The 26,634-nt window shown below is 54.6% G+C and overlaps 2 protein-coding genes across 2 annotated transcripts in view; both read right to left on the bottom strand.

Annotated features, from left to right (window-relative positions):
• Positions 1 to 1,380: 1,380 nt before the first annotated feature.
• On the bottom strand, positions 1,381 to 4,201 carry LOC310684688 (cdc42 effector protein 2-like). The gene has a single exon (XM_083456154.1). It carries the CDS (start codon positions 4,156 to 4,158, stop codon positions 3,508 to 3,510), a length of 651 nt encoding a protein of 216 aa, XP_083312280.1. The 5' UTR covers positions 4,159 to 4,201; the 3' UTR covers positions 1,381 to 3,507.
• Positions 4,202 to 13,979: 9,778 nt separating this feature from the next.
• Positions 13,980 to 26,634, bottom strand: part of ZC3H4 (zinc finger CCCH-type containing 4) — a gene marked incomplete at its 5' end in the record, with an annotated part of 25,385 nt that continues 12,730 nt past the window's right edge. Inside the window, 9 exons of the mRNA XM_083454748.1 lie at positions 13,980 to 18,255; positions 19,064 to 19,315; positions 20,323 to 20,597; positions 20,924 to 21,291; positions 21,458 to 21,567; positions 21,887 to 21,998; positions 24,554 to 24,667; positions 25,758 to 25,897; positions 26,092 to 26,188. Coding sequence (XP_083310874.1) covers positions 16,730 to 18,255; positions 19,064 to 19,315; positions 20,323 to 20,597; positions 20,924 to 21,291; positions 21,458 to 21,567; positions 21,887 to 21,998; positions 24,554 to 24,667; positions 25,758 to 25,897; positions 26,092 to 26,188 — 2,994 coding nt within the window. The 3' untranslated portion in view covers positions 13,980 to 16,729. The remainder of the gene's footprint in view (positions 18,256 to 19,063; positions 19,316 to 20,322; positions 20,598 to 20,923; positions 21,292 to 21,457; positions 21,568 to 21,886; positions 21,999 to 24,553; positions 24,668 to 25,757; positions 25,898 to 26,091; positions 26,189 to 26,634) is intronic.

The following is a 26,634-nucleotide window of genomic DNA, read 5'->3' as shown; positions in this document are numbered from 1 at the left end:
CGGGCTCCGATCTCCTTATTTGGCAAGAGGCAAAGGATGGCGGTGGGGGGCTCTCTGGACTGCCTCCGGCAGATGCAGTTGTCGTCGTCTTTGGCGATCCCTCGTAGCTGAATAAGATTGTCTTCCATAAACACAGTTTTAACAATGAGTCCTTAAGTGACTGTGGAGGCCAATTCTGGACCCACACATCCTTCCACAGTGGGGACATTGGTTTCCGGGCAGGAGCTGATCACGGTGTGGATTTGCCAAGCGTGCCTTCCTCTTAGCACCTTCCTCCCTTGTGTCCTGAGTTCGAATGTCTTCAAAGGCCAGGACACCTTTGGAAAAGGCTGTTCTCCAACTGGAGCGCTCTCAGGCCAGTGTTTCCCAGTTGTCGGTGTTTATACTACATTTTAAAAGGTTTGCCTTGAGAAAATCTTAAAACCTCTTTTGCTGACCACCAGCATTATGCTTTCAATTTTTAAGTTCGGAGTAGAGTAGTTGCTTTGGAAGACGATCGTCAGGCATCCGCACAACATGACCAGTCCAACGAAGCTGATGTTGAAGAATCATTGCTTTGACACTGGTGATTTGTGCTTCTTCCAGCACACTGGGGCTGGGGAGGGTGTCACATAATTGGCCCCAGGCCCAAGGGGGCGACCTCAGGAAGGGGCAGCCCACGAGAGGCGGTGGCAAGCTGGAGGCAGGGATGCTATCTCTGGGAGGGTGGAGGCAAAGGGTTAACCTGCCCCCCAGCACCAGCCTAGGAAAATGGGGTGTGGGTGGGCAGGCAGCAGCTGGAATTCACACCCCCCCCCCCAAGGAGGCAGTGATGGCCACTGACGTGGATGGCTTTGAAATAGGAAGAGAGTTTGTTCTTCTGGGTTTCCCGTAAGGGGCATTTAATTAGCCCCTGGGTGCCTCCCCCCCCCCCCCCGCTCTTCCTATGTTCAGCCGGCATCACTTGTCCAGGACCACTTCTCTCTGCACCCTCACTTCCATACTTGGTTTCTCCACTCACTTTCTGGATTTGCAACCTGGCGGCTGATCCCTCAGCCAAGCCTCCTGCTCGACTCTGGCTGTCACAGAAAGGGTTAATGTGCCGCCTCCTTGCTGGATAAGTGGGCAGATGCCGCCCCCTGGTGGCTGCAGGAGGTGCTGCATAGGCCTCTTCCATTCTGGCTCAGGAAGAAAAAACTCTCAGCACCTTCCACTGGCTCAGGCCCCCCACCCCCAAATCAAGCAAGTGTCGGGGTGCAGGGAAGGTTTGCACAAAGCCAAGGAAGGACGGCTCTGAGGCAGAGCTTCACTAGACGCTCCAATTTTTCTAATGCAAAGGTTTTGAAAATGCAAATCACATCCTCCTGACCATCGGATGGGATCAGCCCAGGCATGGAAGAGGAAGAAGCGAACCCTTTCTCTTTTCCACGCAGGCCTGAGGAAAACTCCACATCTGGATCCAGGGTTAATTTCTCCTTCCACACCTGCTACAGACCACTTTAATTATCAGCCCAAACACCTGATGGAATCTGCATTTAAAAAGGAAAACATTTTTAAGCAATGCAAGCAGCCAGTGGGGTCCCCCACCAATTGGTACTGGGATCTTTTATTCATGATCGGTCTGAAGGTGGCAGGTAACACCAAGCTATTCGCAACCGGAATAAAAGCAGACTTGGGAGGAATGCTCCACGCTGCACGGATGTCTGGAACAGTAGACGGGGAGCTGCCTTCTGACACGGGACTCGGCCAAAGTGATGCTCACTGGGGCAAAATAACCCCACTGTACAGGTTCCTGGGAGCTCAGATACCATCGCTGTATGAGATCCTGGGGTCACAGTGGATAGCTCAGGGAAAGCATAAACCCCGAGTGCAGCAGCTTTGAACTTTAGAGAAGGGGTAAAAATAAGACTGCCAGTATGATATGGTTCCTGGCCACCCTGGGGTGCCACCCAGTTCTATCCAGGGCTCATTGTTGTTCAACATCTGTATAAATGACTTGGATGAAGGAATTGAGGGGATGCTCATCAGATTCGCAGAATACACCAAACTGGGAGAGGTAGCTAATGCCGTGGAAGACAGGATCAGAATTCAAAATGACCTTAACAGATTGGAGAACTGGCTGCAAGCTAACAAAATGATTTCCAGTTGGGACAAACGTAAAGAACCTTAGACAGGAACACTTAGGCGGGAAGAACCAGACGCGCCAATATAGGATGGGGGGCACCTGGCTTACTAGCAGGACATGTGGAAAGGATTGAGGGGTCTTGGTGGACCACAGGCTGAAGATGAGCCCACAGGGTGAGGCAGCAGCAAAAAAACCCTAATGCTAGAAGTCTCGTGTCCAGATCAAGGGAAGTCATAGTCCCACTCTATTCTGCCTTGGTCAGACCAGACCTGGAATCCTGTGTCCAGTTTTGGGCATCACAATTAAAGGAGGAACACGTGCAGAGGAGGGTGACCAAGATGATCAAGGGTCGGGAAACCAAGCCTGATGAGGAACGGTTGAGGGTGTTGGACATGTTTAGCCTGGTAGAGACTGAGATGGAGATATGAGAGCCATCTTCAAATATCTAGAGGGCTGTCCCATGGAAGAGGGAGGAAGCTTGTTTTCTCCAGCTCCAGAGAGCCAGGTCTGAACCAAAGGCTTCAAGTTACAATGAAGGAGATTCTGGCTAAACCCTGGGAAGAGCTTTCTGGCAGCAAGAGGTGCTCCCCAGGGGAACAGTCTCCCTTGGGGGGGGGTGGCCTCTCCTTCCTCAGAGGTTTCACAGCAGAGGCTGGAGGGCCACCTGTCAGGGAAGCCTGAGCCGAGATTCCTGCCTTGCAAGGGGCTGGACTAGAGGACCCTTGGGGATCCCTTACAACTCTACCCCTGAATGATGATGCCCTGAAACAAATCTTATGACGTTGGAATGCTTTGAGCACGTCTGTAGACCTGAGAAAGGGGCCCCCCAAGCGACGAGGGGGCTGGAGCACTTTCCCTCTGAGGCAAGAGGACAGTATTTAATGCACAGAATCCACTGTCCCAAAACATCGCTCTGGGTCCCCATACAGGATGCCATCAAAAGAAAACAATCATGGAGACGGGGGAGGTCTGTCCAGCGGCTCATAAGTCATGATAGCGATGCTGAACCTCCATATTCAGAGGAAGTCTATCTCCACATAGCAGATGCTGGAGGGGGCTGTTGACTTCGTGTCCTTCGTGCCCCTGTGGCCCCTGCGGCTGGGCCAGGTGGACCTTGGCCGTGGCCCGAGGGGGCAGCTGCAAGGTAGGACCTGGTGTGGTTGGAGCCGCTTCTCCTCTGGCGCTGCCCCCCACTGTCTTTCAGCAAAGAGCCCCCTCCATTCAGCTCCTGGCCAAGCCCCGGCCTCTCCTTGCTGCCTGCCTGGGCCCTTGAGCAGGCAAATGGGGCTGCCTGTCCTCGTCACCCCAGGACCCCGCAGGTCCAGCCCCTCTGGGGACGTTCAGCAGGAAGGCCGCAGCCACACCGGTGGAGCTGAGGAGGGGCGCGTGGGCAGGCGGATGCTCTACAGGGCTTTGGGCACAGGCCGCTGGTATTCCTCCATGATGCGCAGGACGTCATCCAAGATGGAGGGGCCCAGGTCCAGGTCGAGGCGCAGCAAGGACTCCGAGCGAGGCAGGGGGGCTGCTCCCCCACAGGGGCACTCCGGGCTGCCCCCCACAAAACAGCCGCCTTCTGGTGGGGGGGCCGAGAAGGAGACGGACGAGGCCAGCGCCTCGTAGTGAGGGCCGGCCGTGGCGGAGAAGGAGAGGCCCTCGGCGGCGCTGGCACAGCCGACCGACATGGAGCGCCCCTGCCCCCCGCCGCTAGGCATCTCCTCCAGGTGGAGGCGGGGCGGCTTGGGGGGCGCCTGGTCCTGGGCGCCGCTGAAGGCGGGCAGGGAGACAGCGCTCTTCAGGAGGGTGCGGTAGCCGCCGCCCCCGCCCCCCGGGGAGCCCCCGCAGCGGCCCAGGCGGGGCAGCAGGTCGTACTTGCCCTGCAGGAAGGAGAGCTCCCCAAACATGTCCCCCTCCCCGTCCCGGCCGATGTGGGCGCTGTGGCGGAAATCGCCCAGCGGGGGGCTGATCATGTCGCTGGAGAGCACGTCTCGCAGGCGCAGCTTCCGGCCCCGCTTGGGGGTCGAGGTCTTCAGGTAGATGGGGGTCTTGGCTGGCATCTCCGGGGGGCGCAGGGAGTGACCCTCAGTGGCTCAGGCCACTTCTCCCAAGAGGCTCCTCGGAAGGCCAGCTGATGGCGTGGCTGGGAGAGGGGCCTTTTCTCACAGGACTGGCAGGTGCCCCTTCCAGGGCCACTGGAAGGCGGTGGCGACTCCTCCTCCGTGGTGCCAGACACCTTTCCTGGGCACGGAGCTCCTCTGCTCAGCCGCCCTCTGCCCTGGGAAGCATTTTGAGCCCTGTGGGAGGAGCAAACAGGCACAGGTGAGCCTGGCAGAGGCTGTGGGGATCTCTCGCCAGCTCCAATCGGCACACACGTTCCCTTCCTTCTGCCTTTCCCAGGCCAGGGGTCCATGCTCCACATCCTGCTCCCATCCCTGCCAGCAAAATCTAGGCAGCCACATCCATCTGCCCAGGCTGGGCAAAGAGGGGGTGAGAAGCAAGATGCTGGGAAGGGGAGGCACAGGCCTGACTCTTCTCCCAGCAAATCTGGGGCTGAGACCTGCTATGGGGAGAGTAGGGATGTGGGTGGCGCTGTGGTCTAAACCACTGAGCCTCTTGGGCTTGCTGATTGGAAGGTCAGTGGTTCAAATCTCTGCAACGGGGTGAGCTCTGTCCCAGCTCCTGCCAACCTAGCAGTTTGAAAGCATGCCAGCGCAAGTAGATAAATAGATACCGCTGTGGCAGGAAGGTACATGGTGTTTCTGTGCGCTCTGGCACTCGTCACGGTCCTCCATGTGCCAGAAGCGGTTTAGTCTTGCTGGCCACATGACCCAGAAAGCTGTCTGTGGACAAATGCCGGCTCCCTTGGCCTGAAAGCGAAATGAGCACCGTGACCCCATAGTTGCCTTTGACTGACCTTAACCGTCCAGGGGGCCTTTACCTTTACCTATGGGGAGAGCAGAGGCCACTGGTTTCTAAGGCTCCCCTCCCAGCCAGTCAGTCGAGGAAGAAAGCCTGCCAAAGCCCAGCTCCCCTGACCTCTGGTGCCCAGCCAAGGGCCATGACCTGCCCTGCTTTGAGGCTGGAAGCCCAGAGGGCTCCTCAGGCCAAGAGGCCACAGCAGCAGGAGCCCTGGGCAGAGGAGGGCCAGCTTGGCCTGGAGCTGGCAGGGTGGGAGGCAAAGGGCTTCCTTCCCCCAGTGGGACAGAGTCCTGCCTCCTCTGGCCGCTGGGCTCAGCCTCCTCCCCTCGGAAGGGCCAGGAGGGCAAGGAGCGCCCACCCCAGAAAAGCCAGGGGGAGCAGCCTGCTGTCCTTGCAAGGAGCCACTGTGGATTCTTATTGCTGTTTGGGATTGAAAATGGTATCGTAAAATACGGAGGGATGGATGTTAATGAACTGCTGTGTGCAAATGCCTCAAATGAGCAGGCAGACAAACAAGGACCCCCGACCCCTCTTTCTCCCTCACCCCCCCCCCAGAGAGACTGAAAGGTTATCCAATGAGAAGTCAAGGGGAACAGCTGGAGGGAGACCCCTGAGGGATGGTGCATCAGACCAAGGTCAGGGCCAGCCCCCCCCCCCGGCTGACCCCAGATGCGTTTGGAATGATTTATGGACTCGCTTGGCCCAAACCACTTCAGCAGCAGCAGCTGAGATCAATAGTGCAGCAGCCAAGCAGGAAAACTGGACTGCCTGCCCAAGGGGGTCAATAAGCAGGAGAAGGAGGAGCAACCATGAATAACCTGCCGCCAGGTGACTGGGGCACAGGGAGCCTCTTTGCCACGCCCACCTGCTGGCTCAGGGGAGAAGCAGCTCTCCTCACTCGACCCCAGGGCCAAGGCTAGCCCCCTGCCCCCCCCCCCAGAAGACAGGCAGACCTCAAGAGATTCCTGGGAGGGACAGGTATTGCAGCGCCCAGAAACAAGCAGCCTCCTCCTCTGCAAAGGGCACCCTGGGGACTCAGAAGTGCACCCAAGGGACCCTCCTCCTCAGGAGTCAGGAACCCACTGATCTCCAATGACAAGGAAGACTCAGGGCTCTGCCAGCCGGCCGGCCTGCCCCTCCCTCAGCCTCCTTGCCAGGGCTCAAGGGCAACGCTCAGAGACGCCTCCTAGGCCAGCCCCCCCAGAGCGGCACTTGCTCCCTTACGTAACAGGCTTATCGTGGAAATCAGTTTCCTCTGCCCTTCTTCTGATCTTGCTCTCTGAATAGCTGCTGCTCCCCGACAAATCCCAAGTCTGGATGAGGCCCTGGCTCCTCTGGCAAGTGGCACAAAACAAGGAGATGAGGAGGAGGACGGGCCCTCCCAAGCGACATCCCTCCCCAAGGGTGCAGGCAAGGCTTGGCCTCTTCCCTCCCACCCTGCACATCTCTGGGCACACATGTGGGGAAGGGTGCGCTCGCCAAACGAGGCCTGACCTCACCACAAACTCCTGCCCAAAGTTGGCCACCCGACAGCAATGCCTTCCAGTGAGCCCCTTCCCCACTTAAGGCTCACCTGCGGAGCCAAAGAGAGATGGGGAGAGAGGTGACCGAGTGCCCAAGCCCTGAGCATCTCCGCAGGCGAGAAGGGAACCAGGAAGAGCAGCAGGGGTCTGGGGGGGGCCGGGAAATGCGCCACCTCTGCTCTGCTTTCGCCCAGATGTTTTGGATGACAACTCCCAGCATGCAGCCAACAGGGGGGGGGGGGTCTGGGAGTTGGAGGCCCACAGCATCCGGAGGGCAGGAAGTCAAGGAGTCAAAGGACCAGGCGAGATGGTGTGGTGGCTGTTTCTCCCCCCCGCTAGCTAAACCTCCTTGCAAGGGGCTTGTGAAAGGGACCCCCTCCCTCTTGTTTCCTGCCCGCCTGCAGCCTGCCAACCCCTTTTCCCTCCTTGCATCCAGGGCTGAGTCCCCCCCCCCCCATATCTCTCTCCTGCTGCCCTGCCCTGCCCTGCTTCTTGGCAGGCTCCCCAACCTCCCAGCTCCATCCCACGAGGGTTGCACTTGCCTGGAGCTGCCCAGCACCTTCTTGCTCCGCGCTGCTACACTGAGGGAGCCTGTGAGAACACCCAGCCCCAGTCCGAGGAGGAGTCCGAGCCGGCCTCTGACGCAAAGCCAAAGCCCAGCTTAGGCCGCCTCGTCCCCCCCTCCCCGGAGGGGCTGCAGACAGGCGCTCCGCCCAGCCCAGCCCAGCCAGCGCAGAGAGGCTCTGTCCACATGGAGGGAGAAGAGGACAACATCACCCCTCTGCTGCACAAATCAATGGCAGCAAGCTGGTCTCCCCATGGCCCTGGGGAGAAGCAGGAAGGGACAGGATGTGGCAGCTGGTCCAAGAGGCCAAAGGGCCACAGCGGAAGAAGCACAGGCCAGAGAGAGAGAGAGAGAGAGAGAGAGAGAGTGAAGGAGAAGTTTATAAAGTTATGCAGGGCCCAGAGAAAGCAGAGAGAGAGAAAAAATTCCCACTCTCTCCTACAGTGCCGGGTTTACGTATAAGCTAAACAAGCTACAGCTTAGGGCCCCACTCTCTACTGAGGCCCCCCAAAAAATTTAAAGACAAAACAACACTGGATGTACATTTCCAAAATAGAAGGTAAAAAACAAATAAAATAAAACCTACATCCAGCAACAGTGTTTTGTGTTGTGTAGCCTCCTATGATATAAGGAATATTATTAATATTAATAACAAGATATTATGGGCTATCCCGTGAATCCGTTGGATGAAACAGCGGAAGAACGTTGCCTCAGGAGAGTGAGGGAAGTGAGTTAGGGATGATGATTCACACCCTGGCCGGCACTTTCTTGATCTCCTGCCCTCAGGCAGAAGATATAGAAGCATGATTAGTTGCACCAACAGGGTAAAGAACAGCTTCTATCCGTGGGCTGTTAGGCTGCTGAATGAAAAGAGAACAACAGGGCAACTGACTTTTGGGTTTGGTGTGCGTGCGTCAGTAAACGAGGGGAGTTAAGACGAAGAGAGCTGAGTGGGGGGTGCTCGTGTAATCTCACTGTATACAAGTTGTACAAGTGGCAATAAAGTATTTCAATAATGTACTTGTTCTTAATTGTTTTTCACTATTAATATGCTTCTTCTTAACTGTATTTCAGTTCAACAATTATTTTGATAAAATACATATTTTGTGATGTGCAAATGGCTTGAGATGCCTATGAGGTCCATAAATGACCATCTAGCATATATTCAACACAAAAAACAGCGACCATTTGTTGCTGACAAAGGGCAGCTGGACATAGAAAGGGCCCTATTACCTTCAGGAGCTGAGGGCCACATCAAACCTCAATCTGGCCCTGCTCTCCCAACACCAGCAGAAGGGGAATTTTGGACGATTTAGGACAGATAAAAGGAAAGTCCTTCTCCACGCAGAGAAAGGCCCTAGATGGCTTTAAGGGAAGATGGAGGGCGATGGAGGCCGTCTCACCATGGCTCAGCTCTGCCTCCACAGTAAGAGGCAGCGAAGCCACAGGAGGGGAGGGGGGGGGCTCTCTTTCTTAGCATTCCCCTCGGGGCATCTGGCTATTACTACTACTTGTGACTTATTCCATTTGCATACTGCCCTGTACCTGCAGGTCTCAGGGCTCTTCACAGGAGGAAAATCACAACGTGAAAACACAAAATGCATAATCAAAATGAAAACAGGAACAACCCCATAACCCCCAAAGGCCTGGTTCAAGAGGGACATTTTTGACTGGCGCTTCTGAGACAGCAGGATGCTGGACTGGGTGGGCTGCTGCCGTTGTCCTTCTGCTCTTGGACTGAGACTGCAGAGGCAGTTCACTGCTAGCAGCCTCCAAGGGGGGCGAGCTGGAGGGCCTGGCTGGAAAGCAGAGCATGGACATGGTGGGATCAGGAGATGAGAACCAGCAGAACCCTCCGGAGGAAGCGCAAGGCAAGACTCTGTCAAACCTCAGGTGGTCAGACTGCTGCTCCACAGGCCCAAGGGCAGGCCCCCAAATTCATTTACAGTCACCTTCCAACCAGGCCTAACACCCAGGGTGATGAAGGTCTTGAGGTGGAACATGACTTCGACCGCCCTCTCCTAGAGAGCGACCGGCACATCCGTGTTCCAGCCACAACAGAGAGGTTGGGTTTTTAGACACCTCGGACAACTGCGGCCCAGAACAGCTGGTCACGGAAGCAACTGATGGGAGAGAATCGCGGGTTAATCTGAAGCTGCACCCGGGACCTCCTGTGAAACGTAAGCCTTGTGCAGCTGGCTGGGAGCAGCCGGTTCCCTGCGCAATTCAAGGGATCCTAAGTGGGAAATGGCCAAGATAGCCTGACAGAGTTCCACCTGAGGAAAGTTCCCAAAGATGAAGAAATTGGTAAAAAGGACATTGCAAGGGAAAGCCAAGAGGGCCTAATATCTCCCAAATGCTTTGGGGTTATTTTTTTAAAAGCAGAACAATCAGACTTTAGCCCAAAGAATACTTTTGGGAAAGGGGCCTGTGGTTGGACAAGCCCAGTCGAGGAAGTGACTGGAGGGCTGGGGGTCGACCCAGCAGGCAGCACTTCATTCTAGGGATCTGAGGAAAGGAACTGAAAACACACCTGCCAACATCATGATGCCAGTGTGCAAATTCAGGGTGTGATTGCATTTGGAATAATATGTACAGCTCTGGTCGCCCACCTCAAAAGGGACATTGCAACTATGATGAAAGGTTTCAGTGTTGGGGGTGGGTAGAAAAAGGCAGGTTAAGAGGCTTCTGAAATGATGAATGATGTGGAGAACATGGAGGTCTGACTGTAAGCTCCCTGGGGCAGAGACTTGTCCCCTTGTACTTTGTAAGTACAAAAGCAATGACAAACCTAGACAGCATCTTAAAAAGCAGAGACATCATCTTGCCAACAAAGGTCTGTATAGTTAAAGCTATGGTTTTCCCAGTAGTGATGTCTGGAAGTGAGAGCTGGACCATCAAGAAGGCTGATCGCCGAAGAATGGATGCTTTTGAATTATGGTGCTGGAGGAGACTCTTGAGAGTCCCATGGACTGCAAGAAGATCAAACCTCTCCATTCTGAAGGAAATCAGGCCTGGGTGCTCACTGGAAGGACAGATCCTGAAGCTGAGGCTCCAAGACTTTGGCCACCTCAGGAGAAGAGAAGACTCCCTGGAAAAGACCCTGATGTTGGGAAAGATGGAGGGCACAAGGAGAAGGGGACAACAGAGGACGAGATGGTTGGAGAGTGTTCTCGAAGCTACCAGCATGAGTTTGACCAAACTGCGGGAGGCAGTGGAAGACAGGAGTGCCTGGCGCGCTCTGGTCCAGGGGGTCACAAAGAGGCGGACACGACTAAATGACTAAACAACAACTTTGTTACATGCACAAGGAAACATGCACAACTTTGTTACATGCACAAGGAAAAGAAACAGCCCGGTAGTGTTCCCTGCCTGAACTGGGAGCTGCTGCTCTGCAAGGACTTGGGCAGGGGCCTCTCCCAGGCTGGCCACCAAAATGCCTTCTGCCTGGAGATGCTGGCTCTAGGCCTGCCAGCCAGCTGGATCCCCCATCTCCAGGAGGGCCTGAGAGACCAGTACCCAAGGACAGAAGGCCAGGAAGCAGGAGGTGGGAAGCGCACCTGCGGCAGGAGCAGACTTAGGGGTGGAGAGAGAGGCCAGTTTTGTGCTGACAACCCCGTTTCCAGGCAGGAGCAGGCTGCTCCCAGGCACACATCCTCCATGGAGAACGGGGAGTCCTATCAGAGCGGCTCTGCAGGCCAGCGAGGGCCCCTCCCCTCCTCCTGAAGCCAAGTCCCAGGCTGGCCTCTACTAGTGAAAGATGGCGGGGGCACCACTCCCTCCATGCCCTCCCTTGGTCTTGCTCAGGGCTCTCCCTCCTTTGCTTTGGGACTTTAAAAGGCAACTATTTAAACCATTTATTAAATTCAGGCATTCAACTGTGATGGATTAACCACGGTTAACCACGATTTGCCGGCTGCTCCAGAAGAAAAACATTTTTAAAAGCCAGATGCGAATGATGTTAACGATCTATCAATCTACTGGAAATTAGCAGCAACTATGCTTTGATTTGAAATGTCTTAAAGGCAGCTGGACAGACCAGGCTGCAACCTGAACTGTGAGACAGGCTTGCCAGCAGCCAGAGTGCTAACCACTCTCTTGGCGTGGGGCAGAGGGGTCTGGGTGTGGGTGGTCTGGGCGGGCAGCTCCACCCACTGACCCCTGCAGCCAAAAGCCAGGCCACACCCTCCCTTTCGAGGAAGCGCAGCGCACACAGAGTAGCCAGAACACTTTGCCCTGCGCTAATCAGCCGCAGGCAATAAAGCCTCTGAGTTCCTGACCCATTTTCGCCATAAGCCGATTCACAGCTATTTATAGTGCTCACACACAGAGGCTCCCAAGGTCGCCCGTCAATGGACTGTGTCCCCGCTGAGAGAGCAAGCACAGGCGCTCAAAGGCCCATCCCAGAATGGCCAAGGGAACAGAGTGACTCCCCTTTAAAGATAGGGGACAGCATTGGGGACTTCCCAGCTAGGGGAAAAGGCAAGCAAGAGTCTGCAGCATGGTAGAAGTTTAAAAAATGGAGAAAGTGGATAAAGAACAGCTTTTCTCCCTCTCTCACAAGGCTAGAACTCACAGAATCAGAGAGCTGCAGACTTGGAAGGGACCCCAAGGGGTCATCCAGTCCACCCCCTGAAACGCAGGAACGTCAGCTAAAGCATCCCTGGCAGAGGCCACATGACCTCTGCTTAAAAAGCTCCACGGAAGGTGAGGCCACCCCCTTCTGAGGGAGTCCGTCCACTGCTCCTCAGGGACACCAATGCAGCGGCGGACCAAGCTGGTCAGGCGCCTGCGGTGGGGCATGTGCCCAGCACCCAGGGGCAGGGCCACCCGGGGCAGGATGCTCCGAGGAGTATGCCTGCCTCCTCCCATGTAGCTGCCCTACAGGTGGGGGAGAGAGGCAGTGGAGCCTGCGCATGCTCAAGACACCAGGTCTCTCCCAGGAGAGGCATGTCTCGGGCGCACTGCAGGCCCCACGGTGAGCACCGCCCGGCATTTTGTCACCCCCCTCAGTGGTGACACCCAAAGCGGCCCGCCTCCACTGCAGCAATGAAGCTGAATGTTGGAAGATTCAGCTGAGATAAAAGTACTTATTCAGGCAGTGCATAACTCTGGGGAATTTGGCTCCCACAGGAGGCAGTCCAGGCAACTCCCGATTTTGTGGGAGTTGCATTCCTGGTCCCCGTGCGCATCGGAGGAGTGTGCGTAAGCCTGCCCCACCCTGTTTTGGGGCCACGGCGAGGAGTGTGTGCCCGTGTCAATTGGGCGCGTGTAAAACGGTCACTGCCTGCAGTAGGAATCAACTTGGATGGTTTCAAAAGAGGATTACGCGAATTCAGAGAGGGCTACCAAGGGCCACTAGCCACAATGGCTGAGCTCTGCCTCCCTGGTCAGAAGCAGCAGCGCTTCCAAATCGCAATTCTTGGAAAGCACAGGGAGAGCGGGAGCTCTGGGGCTCGAATCCTGCTTTCAGGTTCCCGCAGGCATCTGAATGGCCCGTGAGACCAGGATGCTGGGGGCTTCGCAGGCCAGGCTGCTTCCCCTCTTTCTGCAGGTGCCGGCCCATCAACCCAGCGCTGCAGAGTATTCCGGCTTTGTGCTGCCCCGACACTAGCAGGCAGGCGGCAAGGAACGTTCTCCACACAAGAAGGAAAGTCTAGCACTTACCCGTCTAGGAGGACGAAGAGCAGAGCAGCTGGCTGGGCTGCCACCGTCAGAGGAGAGGGCAGCGACTGAGGTCTGCAGCTGGTGGAGAGATTGCCCACACGGCCGGGATCTTCAGCCTCCTGTCTTCAATGGGAGATGAGCGGCGTGTTCTTCCGCCTTGCAAGGACCTTTCTGAGCTCGGCTCTTTCCAGACCTAAGCCGCAGCAGAGGGTTAGTTTCAACGCTTGACATTCCTGGTGCCTGGAAGAGCGGGAAGCTGCCATTTCCAGGCCATGTATCCAAGCAAAAGGGGCAGGATCACGCCCGCCCACCCTCACCTGAGGACTGCCCCCTACACTACCTGCTGGTGTCAGCCCAGCCTACCCTCAGGGAGAGACTGTGAGGAGCCAGCCTGGAAACCCAGGGACCGCAAGGTTTCCCGAGTGCCTCCGACGGGGATGCTTGAAAAGATTAGACGAATTAACAGAGACGAAGGCTAACCATGACTACTTCTTCTGGTCGTGGCGTCTAGGCACTCCCCCCAGTATCAAAGGCAGCATGCGTCTGAATACAAGTTGCTGGAGATCGCAAGCCCAAGGAGGAGGCTGGCGCATCAGTGCCCAAAGGATCCTGGACCAGGCAGGCCAGCAGGTGCTCTTCTGATCCTCAGGCAGACGTCTTGTGATGCTATGCCCTTGGTGGAGGCTGCAGACCCACCCTCCTGGGCTCTCCCCAGCAGGCTGCTGGGGTTCCCCCCTTTGCCCGGGGGGGGGGGGGAGTTTTGGCCCAGACAAAAGCCCTCCTTCCTGCTCCACATTCTGCAGCCTCTCCTGGTCTGGCTGGAAGAGGTCCCACTCGCTTCCAGTCCCCCCTGCGCAATGACATTGCAAAGCGCAGCCCCTCAGCCCTAAACACAACTGGTTCAGGATGTGTGCTAAGTGGTTGCCACTGTAATCTCAGAGCAGAGGACCGGTGGGATGGACACTCAGGAGAAGTTTGGAAAACCCAAGAATGGCAGATGCCAAGCTGGCCAGACAGCCTTGCCACCTTCCTTTCACAAATGCCATCCTCCTCCTCCTCTGTTACCTTATACCACACCATCCTGGGACCCCTCCCTGCATACTGTCTCTTCCAAGCATCCTCTGGCTGAAAAACTGCCCCGGGGGGGGGGGGGCATCATTTCTGTTACAAAGGGATTCCACACCAGAGCCAAACAACAGCAGCCTTTAAAATCACTGCATCATTTAATGTCAGCAGTACAATGATAGGAGACTTGAGTCTGGATGACATTGTTGGAAGACAAATGTGTGATACAAAAGAAAGTAGAGAGCCATGCAAGCAAAGATTCACTGTAAAAATACCGGTACAATATATACAAACCCCATTTCAAATAGTATTTACATTTTATAGCATGTTTATAAAGCTCTGGTAGATGACCAATTTCATCAATTATTTTTTTTGCCATTTGTGTCTAGTGAAGTGATTTTACAGTTTTTACAAAAGATCAGTTTTTTTTATACAAATGTCACTGAGCATCTCTATCTAAATAAGCACGCAAGACAGAATACTTCACAAAGAACCTCCCCGGTTAAAGTTACACTCAAAAACTTTACACCAGTTTGAGAGCTATAGCTGCACCAAGGAGCCCTGGAAATGATAGTTTGGGGAGGCTGCTGAGAATTTTGTTCTAGTTCACTGTCCCTCCCGCAGGACCTACAGAAGCTAGACCTCAATGCTTGTGCATAGAGTCAGAACGGTGAAACGGTTGCTAAGTTTGTAGAACGGACAATTGGCTTAACCGCCTCGGCTTTCACCGAGGAAAACTGGTTTAAGTTTGGAGTGAGATGGAACACGCCCCTCCTATTCTTAAACCAGTTCCTCCAATACACTGTGGCTTTTATGCTCCCGGGCAAGAGCCAAACCACCATCTCCATTAAATGAATGTGCCTGAAACAGGAGGATTTGCAGCGGCACAGGTCTGGGGGAACGACCAACCTTTCAAGGTGTCCCAATGGCCCTTTTTAAAGTAAACACTGCCAAGTTCAGCACCCACAACGTTCCCAGCAATGCAAATGCCTTAAAGCTGTTTTCCCAACCCTAAATACTTTTTTCTCCGAATGAAAGACACCCCACCACTTCTCATACATATATACTACACGGTAGGGAGAGAAGACCTTCTTACGGCTAGTCAGTTTCAGCTAAGATACACTCCGCTCACGGTGTTTACCGCCTTCACCACCCAAGACTATGACCTCCACGCAGGGGGAGAGACCAACCTGTTCCAAATCTTTGGGGATGCTGTGTGCTGAGCATGGTTGCAGGATGCTTCCTTGACCACGCTGGGTCGCTAGGACAGACTCAGTCAAAGCAGAGGGGAAGCCTCGGCTGCCTCTTCGTTTTCTGGGTAGGTTCCTTGTGCAGAAAGGGCACAAGCACCTCGTCTCTGCTGAGCTGACAGAGCTCATGTTTCTCAGAACACTGCAAATAGCTGTGAAATACCCTTGCTGTTCAGAAATACTTTTTCCAGGCGAGCATCCAGTCTCTCTCCTGCCTTCAAGTGCAGATGGACAAGTGAGAAGGAAGACGACGAAGAGCAGCAGCCCCACCTGAAGGAGGCTGCCAAGAGGCGGCAGGCGCTTACAGGATCAGGCCAAACAGCTTTGTGTGCTTTAACACAAAGGTGATGAGATGCCAGCCTGACGATGCTGGCAGGGGAGAGGCAGTAGTACTATGCAGGGCTGGGGGGCTACGAAGCAAGTGCAGGCCCCAAATCCCTCTTCCCTTGGAGAAGAGATTCTGGCTGGGCTTTAAAACAGCCAGCAGGCAAGGTGACTGTGATGAGCTCTCAAGAAGAGACGTTGCAATCTCTGGTTCTTGCTCCTGGTCCTCATCAGCTGCTTCTGAAGCACCAACGCCAGGCAGCTGCTCTTCTGATCCTTCCAAAAGACTGTCCACCTTCAGCAACGTTTCCACTTCTAAAGCCACATGGACTCTCCAGTTATTCAGGCTGGATTTTCAGCGAACCTGCTCTGCAGCCGAGCCTCTGGGCCCTGGCCTGCTCTACAGTTGCCCCGTTCCACCTCCCTAAGACGGCCTGCGAAACTGCCTGTTCTCATAGGAGCTACATAATCTACAGGCCATTTGGGAGCCCTGGCAGTGCCTGCTTATTAAGACAAGTGCAGAAGACAGACAAGTGGAATCAAAGGGATATTAATAATTTAATTTCAATACTACAAATTCTGTTTTGGTAGAAAGCATCACTTTTTTTGAGAGGCCGCCCCAACACCCCAGATGTAGCGCCCTGATCTAGTTCAGCTGTATCTGGATCCAGCAACCTCCAGGAAATGGCAAACAAGTACTTAAAATCCAACACAATTACAAAAATAATCCAACATGGTTATTTCTCCATGGTAATTTTCACCACACTAGATTTTTTTTCTTCTTCTTAAAAAAAGGCTATGATACACTTATTTTGTTACAGCTAAGAAATGAAGATACATATATTCTACAGATCAGCATGGCTGACAGCACCATCCCTTTACGCAACAGGAAAGAACCACCTTTCTCTCCCCAGCCCCTCCTCCGCCCCACAGAGAACCCCTGAAGAGGAGGAGGAGGAGGAGGAGCAGGAGGGGTTCGGACGTAGCCCACTGTGCAAAGGAAGGCTAAGGGCTGGAGGGACTGCTGGCCCAGGTTTCCAAAGAAGATTTGAAGACAATGAATGATTCCAGGTGAGCCTCAAACAAAGGCCCAGGGCATCAGACAATACTGGCTAGTACTACTTCAGATACTCTGATTACTTGTTTACAATGCAGCTTGGATATTACACGCTACAGCACTGAGCAAAACCCAAAGGATGTATATACAAGTTATATGGCTGGGATGGAGGGGGGTGGATTAATGGAAAAGAAGAGAACACGTTTCGAGCACTGCTGCTTCTCTCGGGCGCAAGGCTGCAGGGGCAAGTCTTTAATACTACTGGCAGAACGGGGAGGCTGTGGGGTCAAAGCCTTTAAAAACATCCTTTAAGGAGCCGGCGTCCTGCGGGTCCCCCTCCTGCGCAGGGCTGTTTCCAGCAAAGGGGCTGCCTGCCCCAGACTTGGCCGCCTGCTTCACCATGCCATAGACGGGGGGCACCGGAAGGTTGTGGATGCCGGGCTGTGCGGCAGTCTCTGTGGCAGCAGGCGTGGCGGTGGTGGCGGCAGTGGTGGCCGGGGTGGTGGCGGCAGCGGCGGCCTTGGGCCGTGGCCGGTTGTAGCTGTTGTACCTGTCGGTTGACGGTTCTGCGCTGGGCTTCTCCGCTTCCAGCTGGTCCAGGGCCGACCGGCGAACGAACAAGGGCTCCTTCCCTCTGGCGCTGCCTTTGCTATTGCTACTGCCGCCGCCATCAGAGCCCTTGGCTGCCGGGCTGCCCTCCCCAGCTGGCTCCGCAGCCTTGCCGCCTGAGCCCGGAGTCCTTGGGTCGTAGAGGCTGATCCCGCTCAGGACGCTGCTCTGGCCGGTGCCTCTGCTCAGCCCTCCCGCCGTCAGCAGCCGGGGGTCGTAGGGAGCGATGCTGGGGGTTGCCTCCGAGGAGGCAGCAGGGCCAGCTGCCGACGTGCTGGCGGCCTCCGTTGGCTTTGAGGGCGCCGAGGGCACTGGCTCAGAAGCCTTTTGCAGCCTGGGGTCAGCAGGGGCTTTGCGCATCCGGGGGTCGCTTGGCTTGTCGCTCGGGGTTGGGCTGCCTGCTGCGTTGACGGTCTTCAATATCCTCGAGAGCAGCTCAAAGTCCGGGAGGCTGGAGCCAGAGCCGGCCGAGGCTTCTGCTGGGGCTGCCGCCGCCCGCTGCCTGGGGTCGGAGGGGCCGGTGGAGTTCTGAGGCCGGTTCAGGCGCGGATCCAGACCAGGCAGAGCCTGCAGAGCCGCCGGGACGGGAACAAACTCCTGCTTGGGGACAGGCAGCGGGATGAGGTCCTCGGGGCTCCACAGGACCGTGCGGGCAAAGCCGGGCATGACCAGGACAATGTCTTTCTTGATGTGGCTGAACTGCTGCAGCTGGCCCCGGGGGTCCCTCAGGGTGTGATTTGGCAGAGCATCCAGGGGAATCGTGACCGGCTTGTCCCTCAGGGCCCTCTCCCCTTCCTCCTCTTCCGGAACAGGAACGCCCTTCTGCCCAACCGAGGGGCTGGAATGCAGAGAGTCTGCTTTAGGGGCAGAGGGGGGAATGTGCCGCGCCAGCCTGGGATCTGTGGGGCCTGCGTCCCCCGCGCCGGCCGGAGCGGAAGGCTCCACACCTCGAGAAAGCCGGGGGTCCCGCAGGAGGCGAGGGTCCGCTGGCCGGCCGCTTCCCGGGGGCTGGCTTTTCTGGAGGCGAGGGTCGCTCCTGCCCAAGGTGGGGCCAGCGCCACTGGGAGCGTCTTCATGGGGCCGGCTGGAACTTTGCTGCCGCAGAGTCTTCAGGATGGAGCTGACGCTGCTGCTGCCATCGTCCTCGTCGCTGGAGTACCAATTGCCAGTATCACCTGGGGGGGGGCAGAGAGAAGGGGCAATAGAATGAGTAACGAGGCAAAGCTGGAGTATCACTCCTGGGTATAGTATCCCCCAAATCAGAGATAACTGACAGATACTTGAAACTGCGAAACGCAAACCTCGCCTGGCCGAAGCGCTTAAGGCAACATTGACTGCAAACTGCCACCCCAAGCAAAAGGTCTGCCTCTCTGTCTGTCTCTGAGACATGCACCACCCAAGCTTTAGAGGTCAGTTAGGGCTCTGGACTATGCCAGACTCCGTCATGAATGGCAGATGATTGTGTCCTCAGCCTAAATGAAGAGACCACTTCCTTCTCACCCCAGGAGGAGAGGCTCTAAGAGAGGGATGGGCAACCTCTGGCCCCACCCATGGCCCCCTGCTCATCACCTGAGGTCATGTGACAGGGTGGGGCGGGGCAGATAAACCTGCAGAAAAAAGCATCAAATTCAAAAAGTCTCAAATTCTGCCACGAGCAAAGAAGGAAGACTCAGAAGGCGGGGGGGGGGGGGGGGGATGGACAACGACTTAGGTGAGTGCCTGGTTTTTCCTTGGCAAGCTGCAGGTTTGAAGCTGAGTCACCTGACGTCCTATGACAAGAGGTGACTGACAGGTAGGCAGCCTTGCCCAACTGTGAAAGTGGTTCATGGAGGGAGGGGGTTCTGGGGGGTCCACTTCCCAACCTCTGATCTAGGAGGATACCAAGACAGCCAGTCTGAACAACCAGAGCAGCTTGGCCCCCTCCAAGAACTCGAGTTGCCACTCCAAGCAAGCCTGGAGTCGGGGGCTGCCGGAGCCACTTGCCTTCCTCGTGCTCCCGATCCGGCTTGTAGCCTTCTGCGTGCCGCCGAGCCCTCTCTTCCTCCTCCTGCTGCTTGTGCTGGATGCGCAGGTACAGAGCCCGCTGCGTGGACGGCAGGAAGTCGGGGACGTTGCTGGGAGGCTTCTGCAGTCTGGGCATCCCTCCGTCGCAGAAGGGGTCCGGCTCCAAGGAAGGGTCGGGGAAGATGTTTTCCCCGGGCAGCTCGTCCATCTCATCGTAGTTCCCGTAGCCCTCTGTCAGGGAAAGCGCAGGCAAGGAGGCCGTGAGAAACAAGGGCGGGGAGAGCAAGCACAGCCATGCTGGGGACGGAGGAGCCTCCAGGAGCGGCCGCCTCCCAGCAGACTGTGGCCCTGGGGGCACTGGGCCTCTCCAGGCTGCAGGGGCCAAAGGGCCCATTGGACTCAATGCTCTAGCGCAGTGTTTCTCAACCTGTGGGTCCCCAGATGTTGTTGGACTACAACTCCCATCATGCCTAGCCAGCATGACCAGCGGTCAGGGATGATGGGAGTTGTAGTCCAACGGTCTTGTTTTCATACGGGAGCTGCCTTGAGTCCCATAAGGGGAAAAGGTGGGGTAAGGTAAAAAAAGATAAAGGACCCCTGGACAGTTAAGTCCAGTCAAAGGCGACTATGGGGTTGCAGCGCTCATCTCGCTTTCAGGCCGAGGGAGCCGGCATGTGTCCACAGACAGCTTTCCGGGTCATGTGGCCAGCAGGACTAAACCGCTACTGACACACGAAGGACCGTGATGAGTGCCAGAGCACACGGAAATGCCGTTTACCTTCCCACCGCAGCAGTACCTATTTATCTACTTGCGCTGGAATGCTTTCAAACAGCTAGGTTGGCAGGAGCTGGGACAGAGCAACAGGAGCTCACCCCGTTGCAGAGATTCAAACCGCTGACCTTCCTACCAGGAAGCCCAAGAGGCTCAGTGGTTTAGACCACAGCGCCACCCGCTCTAGCGGGTCTCGTTTTCAAGCCTAAGCTGCCTTGAGTTCCATAGTGGGGAAAGGTGGGGTATTTAATAATAATAATAATAATAATAATGGGCCTGCTGCCCACAGCTTCTCTTTAGCCACACCGCTGACATGCACCTAGTTTTAAATGAGTAAACACTTATTTTCACATGCTTTCTTTTAAATGCCTGCAATGGTATTGTTTTGCCACTGGGCTCCTTTGGAAGAGAGGGAGGGAGGGAAGGAGGACAGGATATAAATGAGTTAAAAGGAAGGATCAAGTACCTGGGCCACCCATCAGGTTGGGGTCCATCTCCAAGCCTTCTGGATGCGGGTAGAAGCCGTCGTAGAAGTCGGGTGCTGGTGGGCCAGGGGGCATCTCCTCGGGCCCAAAGGGCATCATTGGGGGCCCAGGGCCCATGGGAGGACCAGGGTTCATGCCGGGGCCCATGGGCATGTCGGGACACATGTCAGGGCACATGTCAGGAAGCATGTCGGGGGGCATGTCCGGGGGCATGTCGGGATGCCCAGGGAACATAGGCGGAGACATGCCTGGGTGCCTAGAGGAATGAACGCAGCGAGGGTCAGCAAAATGGCCAGAGAGGAGGAGGAAGAGGAAAAGGAGCCTTTTCAGAGGCGGCTCACTTCAGCACGGGGTGAGGCAGGTCAAGCCAAACCTGCTGCATGTGGCTCCCTGCCAGGCAGCAGGACGTGGAGGAGGAGCGTCGCCTGGAAAGAGGAGTCAGCCCCCTACCACCCACCACCCCCAGGCCTGGACCTGAAGCCCCTTGGCTGCCACCAAGAGGGAGGGGGAAGCCCCTGGCACACCCCCCTTCCTTGCCCCTCACCAGATCCCCGTACGCGCTGGAGGGAAGGTGGCACGTACCTCACACCCAGCTTCTCCGCCAGCTGGCCGGTGGGCCTCACCACAATCTCAAAGAGGGAGGGGATCTTCTTGTACATGTCCTGCTGCTGCTGCAGCTGCTGGGGCGAGAGGGGCTCGTGCATCGGAGGCGGCATCTGCGGGGGCCCAGGGGGCGGGAGGGGAGGCGGTGGGGGCGGCGGAGCCGGTGGCCCCCCAGGCATGGGCCGGCCGTTGGGCGACGTTGGAGCCGGCGGCCCTGGCGGCCGAGGGGGGGTGGGCAGCAGTCCTACCCCGGGGGGCGGCTTGGGCAAGGGGTTGATGCCTTGCTTCTTCAGCTCCTCCACTTCCTTCTCGTCTTCTGCTCCGGCCTCAGCATCGTCCGCCAACATCTAAGGGGCAAGCGAAACAAGGCCATGGGCGAAGAAGGCAGGGGAGGTAAGGCAGGAGTCGTCTCCCGAACCATCCCTGCCCCCCCCCCCACAACTGCTAAGGAGAAGGCACTGCCCTCGGCAAAGGGCTCCCATGACCGGAAGCAAATCTCAGCAGCCCACTCACCTTATCCAGAAGCTCCCGCGTCTCATCTGTGAGAGGTTCGTGGGAGAACATGCAGTCGTCTCCATTGATGCAGTTCCCCGTCGTGTGGAACAGCTTGCAAGGGAAGTCCCGTGCGAGGCATTAAAGAAAGTAAATCATGCCACGGGCAAAGGCACAGGACAACTAACGCGCCCCAGGCCAGGCTTCGGCTTGCAGCAGGCCCACCCCCCCCCCCGACTCAGGGCTCTCACACCCAGGAAGCGGGGCTGATCTCCCTAGAGCAACCCTGGCCCAGCTCAAAAACTTTGATTGAAGCTTAGCCGTTGTCCACAGGATGGAGAGTCAGATTAAACCTCCCCACCTCCCCTTTGATATTAGCTTTCCTCTAAATATGCAGGACTCGGAGGCAAATCTAAGAAACCCCGGCGTGGAAGCAACCAGAAAGGATATCATGCATGTAGGGACAGTTTTCGGCTCTGGCGCAGTAGCCAGTGATGTAAAACTTGCACAGTTCCCGCTTCTTTGGCAGCTCAATGTCATGGCTGAAGTTGCAGTGTTCGCCCTGCCAGGAAAAAGCAGAAGGTGCAAAGAGCTGACTTTTGCACAGTGCGACACCTGAGCACAAAGGATGTTTAGCAGTTCATCCCTGGAAACACTCCCCACCTCAATCAACTCCAGAGGTGAGATGAGCCACCTCTTCACACAATCAGACAATGAGGGGAAAAGAAGAACTTCTCATTTGGAAAGAACAGCAACGGGAGTAACGTACAACCATGAACACCTTCCCAAGTTACAAGGACAGGCTCAGCACTCAAGGTCTTTGTGACGGACCCTGGAAGGGCAGGTGCTGTTGTGACATCAGCAGCAAACTGCTGGCACAGGAGGCCAAAATGGGCAGAGCTGGTGGGACAGCAAGACAGAAGCGGGACTTGGCTGGCACCTAGCGGTGTAACATTATGCCTGCAAAAGAGGTGAAATCTAATACGCTCCAAGTCAATGGAGAGCCCAAGGTGATCTCTTCCCCTACAGCAGAGTTCAGGGACCCATGGCCCTCCAGGTACTGTTGGACTAAAACTCCCACCATCCCTGGCCACCGGCTGTGCTGGACGGGGCTGATGGGAACCAGAGTCCAGCAAATTCTAGAGAGCAACAGATGCCCCTGCTGCCCTCCCTATGCAACCAGCCATATGCCTTGTAGACCTTCAGTCACACGCAGTGGGGCCACACCCAGGTCTGACTCTGGCGATGGGGAATGGCGCATAATTTAACTCTCTGGTTGCTTGTTTTTCTGCTGTTTTATTGCATTTCTACATGTAGAGCCACACTGAGATCTTGTGAAGGGCAGCACATTAATAAACACACAAAACAGAATAGTGGTGAAACAATTATCCCTCCTTCAAGAGGTAGTCCCTGCGTCCTCCACACAGGCCAAGTATGCATTACATAGAAAGGGCCCTCCGTCAGCCATGAGCCCCCAAATGAAGCACTGGTGAAGGCCAAGGGGAGCACAGCAGGCACTTCACCTCACCTGCAGGATCCGATTTCTTTCTGAAGGGCCTGTAAGACAGAGTTGTTCTGCCTGGCCTTTGGCTTGGAGTCAACTTGATCCCCTCCCCCTCTTTCCTTTTTCCTTCTGTGATGGAACTCCTATTTGGGGACTTCCCTGGCTTTTTTCTGGCCCACGTAGGACCAGTCTGGATAGTTGGCCTTGGTGAAGACTTGACATTTCCATCCCCAAAAAGTTTTTGATTTGAGTTTCTACTGAAATGAGGCTGCATTTTAATGTTGTATTTTAATCTTGTTTGTAAGTTGTATTTTAATCAATTTTTTTATACCTGGTGTTAGCCACCCTGAGCCCAGTCTTGGCTGGGGAGGGCAGGGTATAAAAAAATTATTATAATAATAGTAATTATTATTATTATTATTATTATTATTATTATTATTATTATTATTATTATTATCTGCTGCTCCTTCTAGTCAAATACTCATGTCCCCCTTTCCTGACAGGATCAGAGCAAAAATGAGGCCACAGGAGCTGGAGACAGATATCCCTAAATGAGATGGAAGCTTCTGTGTCTCCACGATCCGACCACCGGCAGGTGAACCACCAAATGTGGCCGTTATGGCCACCACCAACAGGGGAACGGAGCTGAGGCATGAGGGCCAAGAGAACATCTAGCCAGCTTGCCCACTGGCCCCTACGGAGGCACAGAAACTGCTGACTGCTCACTACTCCTGACTTGGCCTCCTACAAGCAATGGGACGGCTCTCCAGCAGATGCAGAAGCAGGCAAGCTTTCTTCCAGCACTGCAATGCAGGCCACAAGCAAGGTGCACAGCGGAGCCAGCAGCCCTCTGGGCTTGTCCCCCCTTATCTTCCCAAGCAGTGGCTCTTCCTACACTATGGAAGCCTCCGGAAATTGTTAGCCACACAGAGTCCAAACCCACCAGCCTCGTAAGTACAGTGGCACCTTGGTTCTCAAACGCCTTGGTACTCAAACAACTTGGAACCCAAACACTGCAAACCTGGAAGAAAGTGTTCTGGTTTGCGAACTTTTTTCGGAAGCTGAACGTGCTCTGTTTTGAGTGGTACGCTTCTGATTTGAGTGCCACACTTCCGTTTTGGGTGCTACGCTGAGGTCTGTCTGTTTTTGCTACTTATAATGCGTTTTTGTGGTTCTTTTTGTTTTGTTTTGTTTTGTGACTGTGCAGAACCCCATTCAGTACATTATTACTTTTATTTTATGGATCAATGGTCTCGTTAGATAGTAAAACTCATGTTAAATTGTTTTATGGGTTGTTTTAAAAGTCTGGAACAGATTAATCCATTTAGCATTACTTTCTTTGGGAAAGCACGCCTTGGTTTTGACTGGACTTCCGGAACGGATTAAGTTTTAGAACCAAGGTACCACTGTACTGTACAAGCCTCTGATGCAAGTGGACTCTAGTACAAGAAAGCTTATGCCATAACAAGTCCATGAGACTTTAAGGTGCCACCAGACAGATGCCTTGCTGTTTTTGCTGCAACAGACTCCGATGGCACATATGCCTGCAGACCTGGTGCATGGTCACCACATCGTCAGGCAGCCAGGAATGAAAGCTGGTCCTCAACACTTACCCAGGTGCATCTTCCCTCCACAAAATATTTGCAGATGACTTTTCCTTTCTTATCTGATTGCTGGTGAGATTTATCGTGGTCGTTCCGCCGATAATTCCCGCCTCCACCTCCATCCTATGGCAATCACAAGACACTTTATTTACCCATGTTATTCATGCAAAGCCTCCGAAAGTAGCTTACATAATTTTAGAACAAAACAATCTGTAAATATTGCCTGCTGCCACCCAGTCTTGCTGCAACAATTTTGTTGGGTTTTTCCCAGCCTGCCTTCTCAGAAGTCTGGCTGCTGCTGCTGCAAATAGCTTCCTTTTTCTGCCCCATCCAGGTTGTGTAACCGCTGTTCCTTTAACTCTAAACTTGCAAACTATGCTGCCAACAGTGTCTCTAGGAACATGCAGTGCCTTTGCTATCTTTTTGTATCCTGCTCCTTGTTTGTGAAGGGCGATGTTCTCTTCTCTTACCTTCTTGGACCATTCTCCTAACTTAGCCATATTCCTACCATGCAGCCAAATTTGACACTCTGCAACCCCCTAGCCAGCTCAGGTATTCCATGTGTTCAAGCACACCTAGTGCAACTAGTGGAGCCCTTGATCAGTTGTACCAGGCGCGCTTGAGACAACACCTGCTGTATTTGTGTTGCTGTGAGGGGTTCTATAGAGGGGGCTGAATAATAGTGAGTCTGGAGAAGCCAGTATAAGTTGCAATTTCAGCTGAATTTGGGGAACCATGGAGCATCTGCTGCACTGAGCTATTTCAATTGTTTTTGATTTGCTCATTGCAAACAGCTGAAAGTCTGCAAATTTTGATAATACAGTGGAACCTCGGTTTTCGGACGTCTCGGAAGCTGAACAATTTGGAACCAGAACGCAGAAAACCCGGAAGTAATTGCTTCCGTTTTCGAACATGCCTTGGAAGTCATACGGCTTCCAAGGCGCATTTCTCTATTTTTTCAATGGATTCTGCCAACCGCTCATTGATCCTTGGTTTTCGAATGTTTCAGAAGTCAAACTGTCTTCCAGAACGGATTATATTCGAAAACTGAGGTTCCACTGTAAACTTGATTTGCAATGGTGGTTGAGTAATTTTGATGGCAACTGCATCTCGACCAATCAGGCTTTGGCCCCATGGAAGCAGAAGGGGCCTGATCCAGGCACACACACTGTAGGGGAAGGCTCAAGGAACGTGGGTCGGGGAAGCCGCTCACCCCCATGTCGTCATCGTAGTAGTCGTCCTCTTCGTTCATGCCCCCTCCTTTGCCCATGCCTCCTCTCCCCCGGCCTCTTCCTCGGCCCATCCCCTTGCCGCCTCGCCCTCGGGAGCCACGGCCTCGGCCACGACCTAAGCCTGGAACAAGTCAAGCAACAAGATTTTCTTAAATGGCAACAGATGACACACCATCACTTCAAGTCCACACAGGCAACTGGATCACACAGTGCCAGCGCAAACAAAAGGGAAAAAGAGGCCTGTGAGGGCTCCAGCCTGCCGGCCAGAGGGGTGACTGCAGTCTTGGCCAACCGCAAGACCCCCGGCCCACCTACCTCTTCCCCTTCCTTCCTTGCTCCTGCGATACTGGTTCAGCTCTTTGGAATAGTCGTCATACTCATCTCCCCCTGCAGGCTCTTCCCCTTCGCAGTACTGGCATTCAGAAAGAGAAGAAATCAGCAAAGTGGGGTTTAGCTCATGAAATGCCACACAAGGAGTATCCAACAATGAAGGAATACAGAGAATAGAATCTAACCAAAACAAACACAGCTGTGTATATAATGAAAGTATAACACGAACTGAATGTCCCGATGGAATTGATATTATGCAATTGGACAAAATAATGTCCATGCAATGTATAGTCGCATGGACATTGTAATAACAGCATGACATGTATTATTTAGCAATGTGTCTGAACCGACTAGAAGATGACATGCAAAATGAAGACAATGCCCAGGCATCTCCTCGGCCGGAGTCCTTCATCTTATCTAGAAGATTCACTACATAGTCAAACTATTGAACTCTTGGTTATATTGAAAAGCAATTTGCAAGATTGCATATATGTTTTTTTCAAGTCCTCTGCCCTGTACACATAGGCC

Source organism: Podarcis tiliguerta (genome assembly GCF_965153285.1).
Source record: "Podarcis tiliguerta genome assembly, chromosome: 8".
Lineage (NCBI taxonomy): Eukaryota > Metazoa > Chordata > Lepidosauria > Squamata > Lacertidae > Podarcis > Podarcis tiliguerta.
This window is presented reverse-complemented; position numbering and strand designations above follow the sequence as displayed.

Bases quoted from the DNA above. Each gene is read 5' to 3' on its own strand.
- LOC310684688 (XM_083456154.1), bottom strand. From the start codon at position 4,158: ATGCCAGCCAAGACCCCCATCTACCTGAAGACCTCGACCCCCAAGCGG.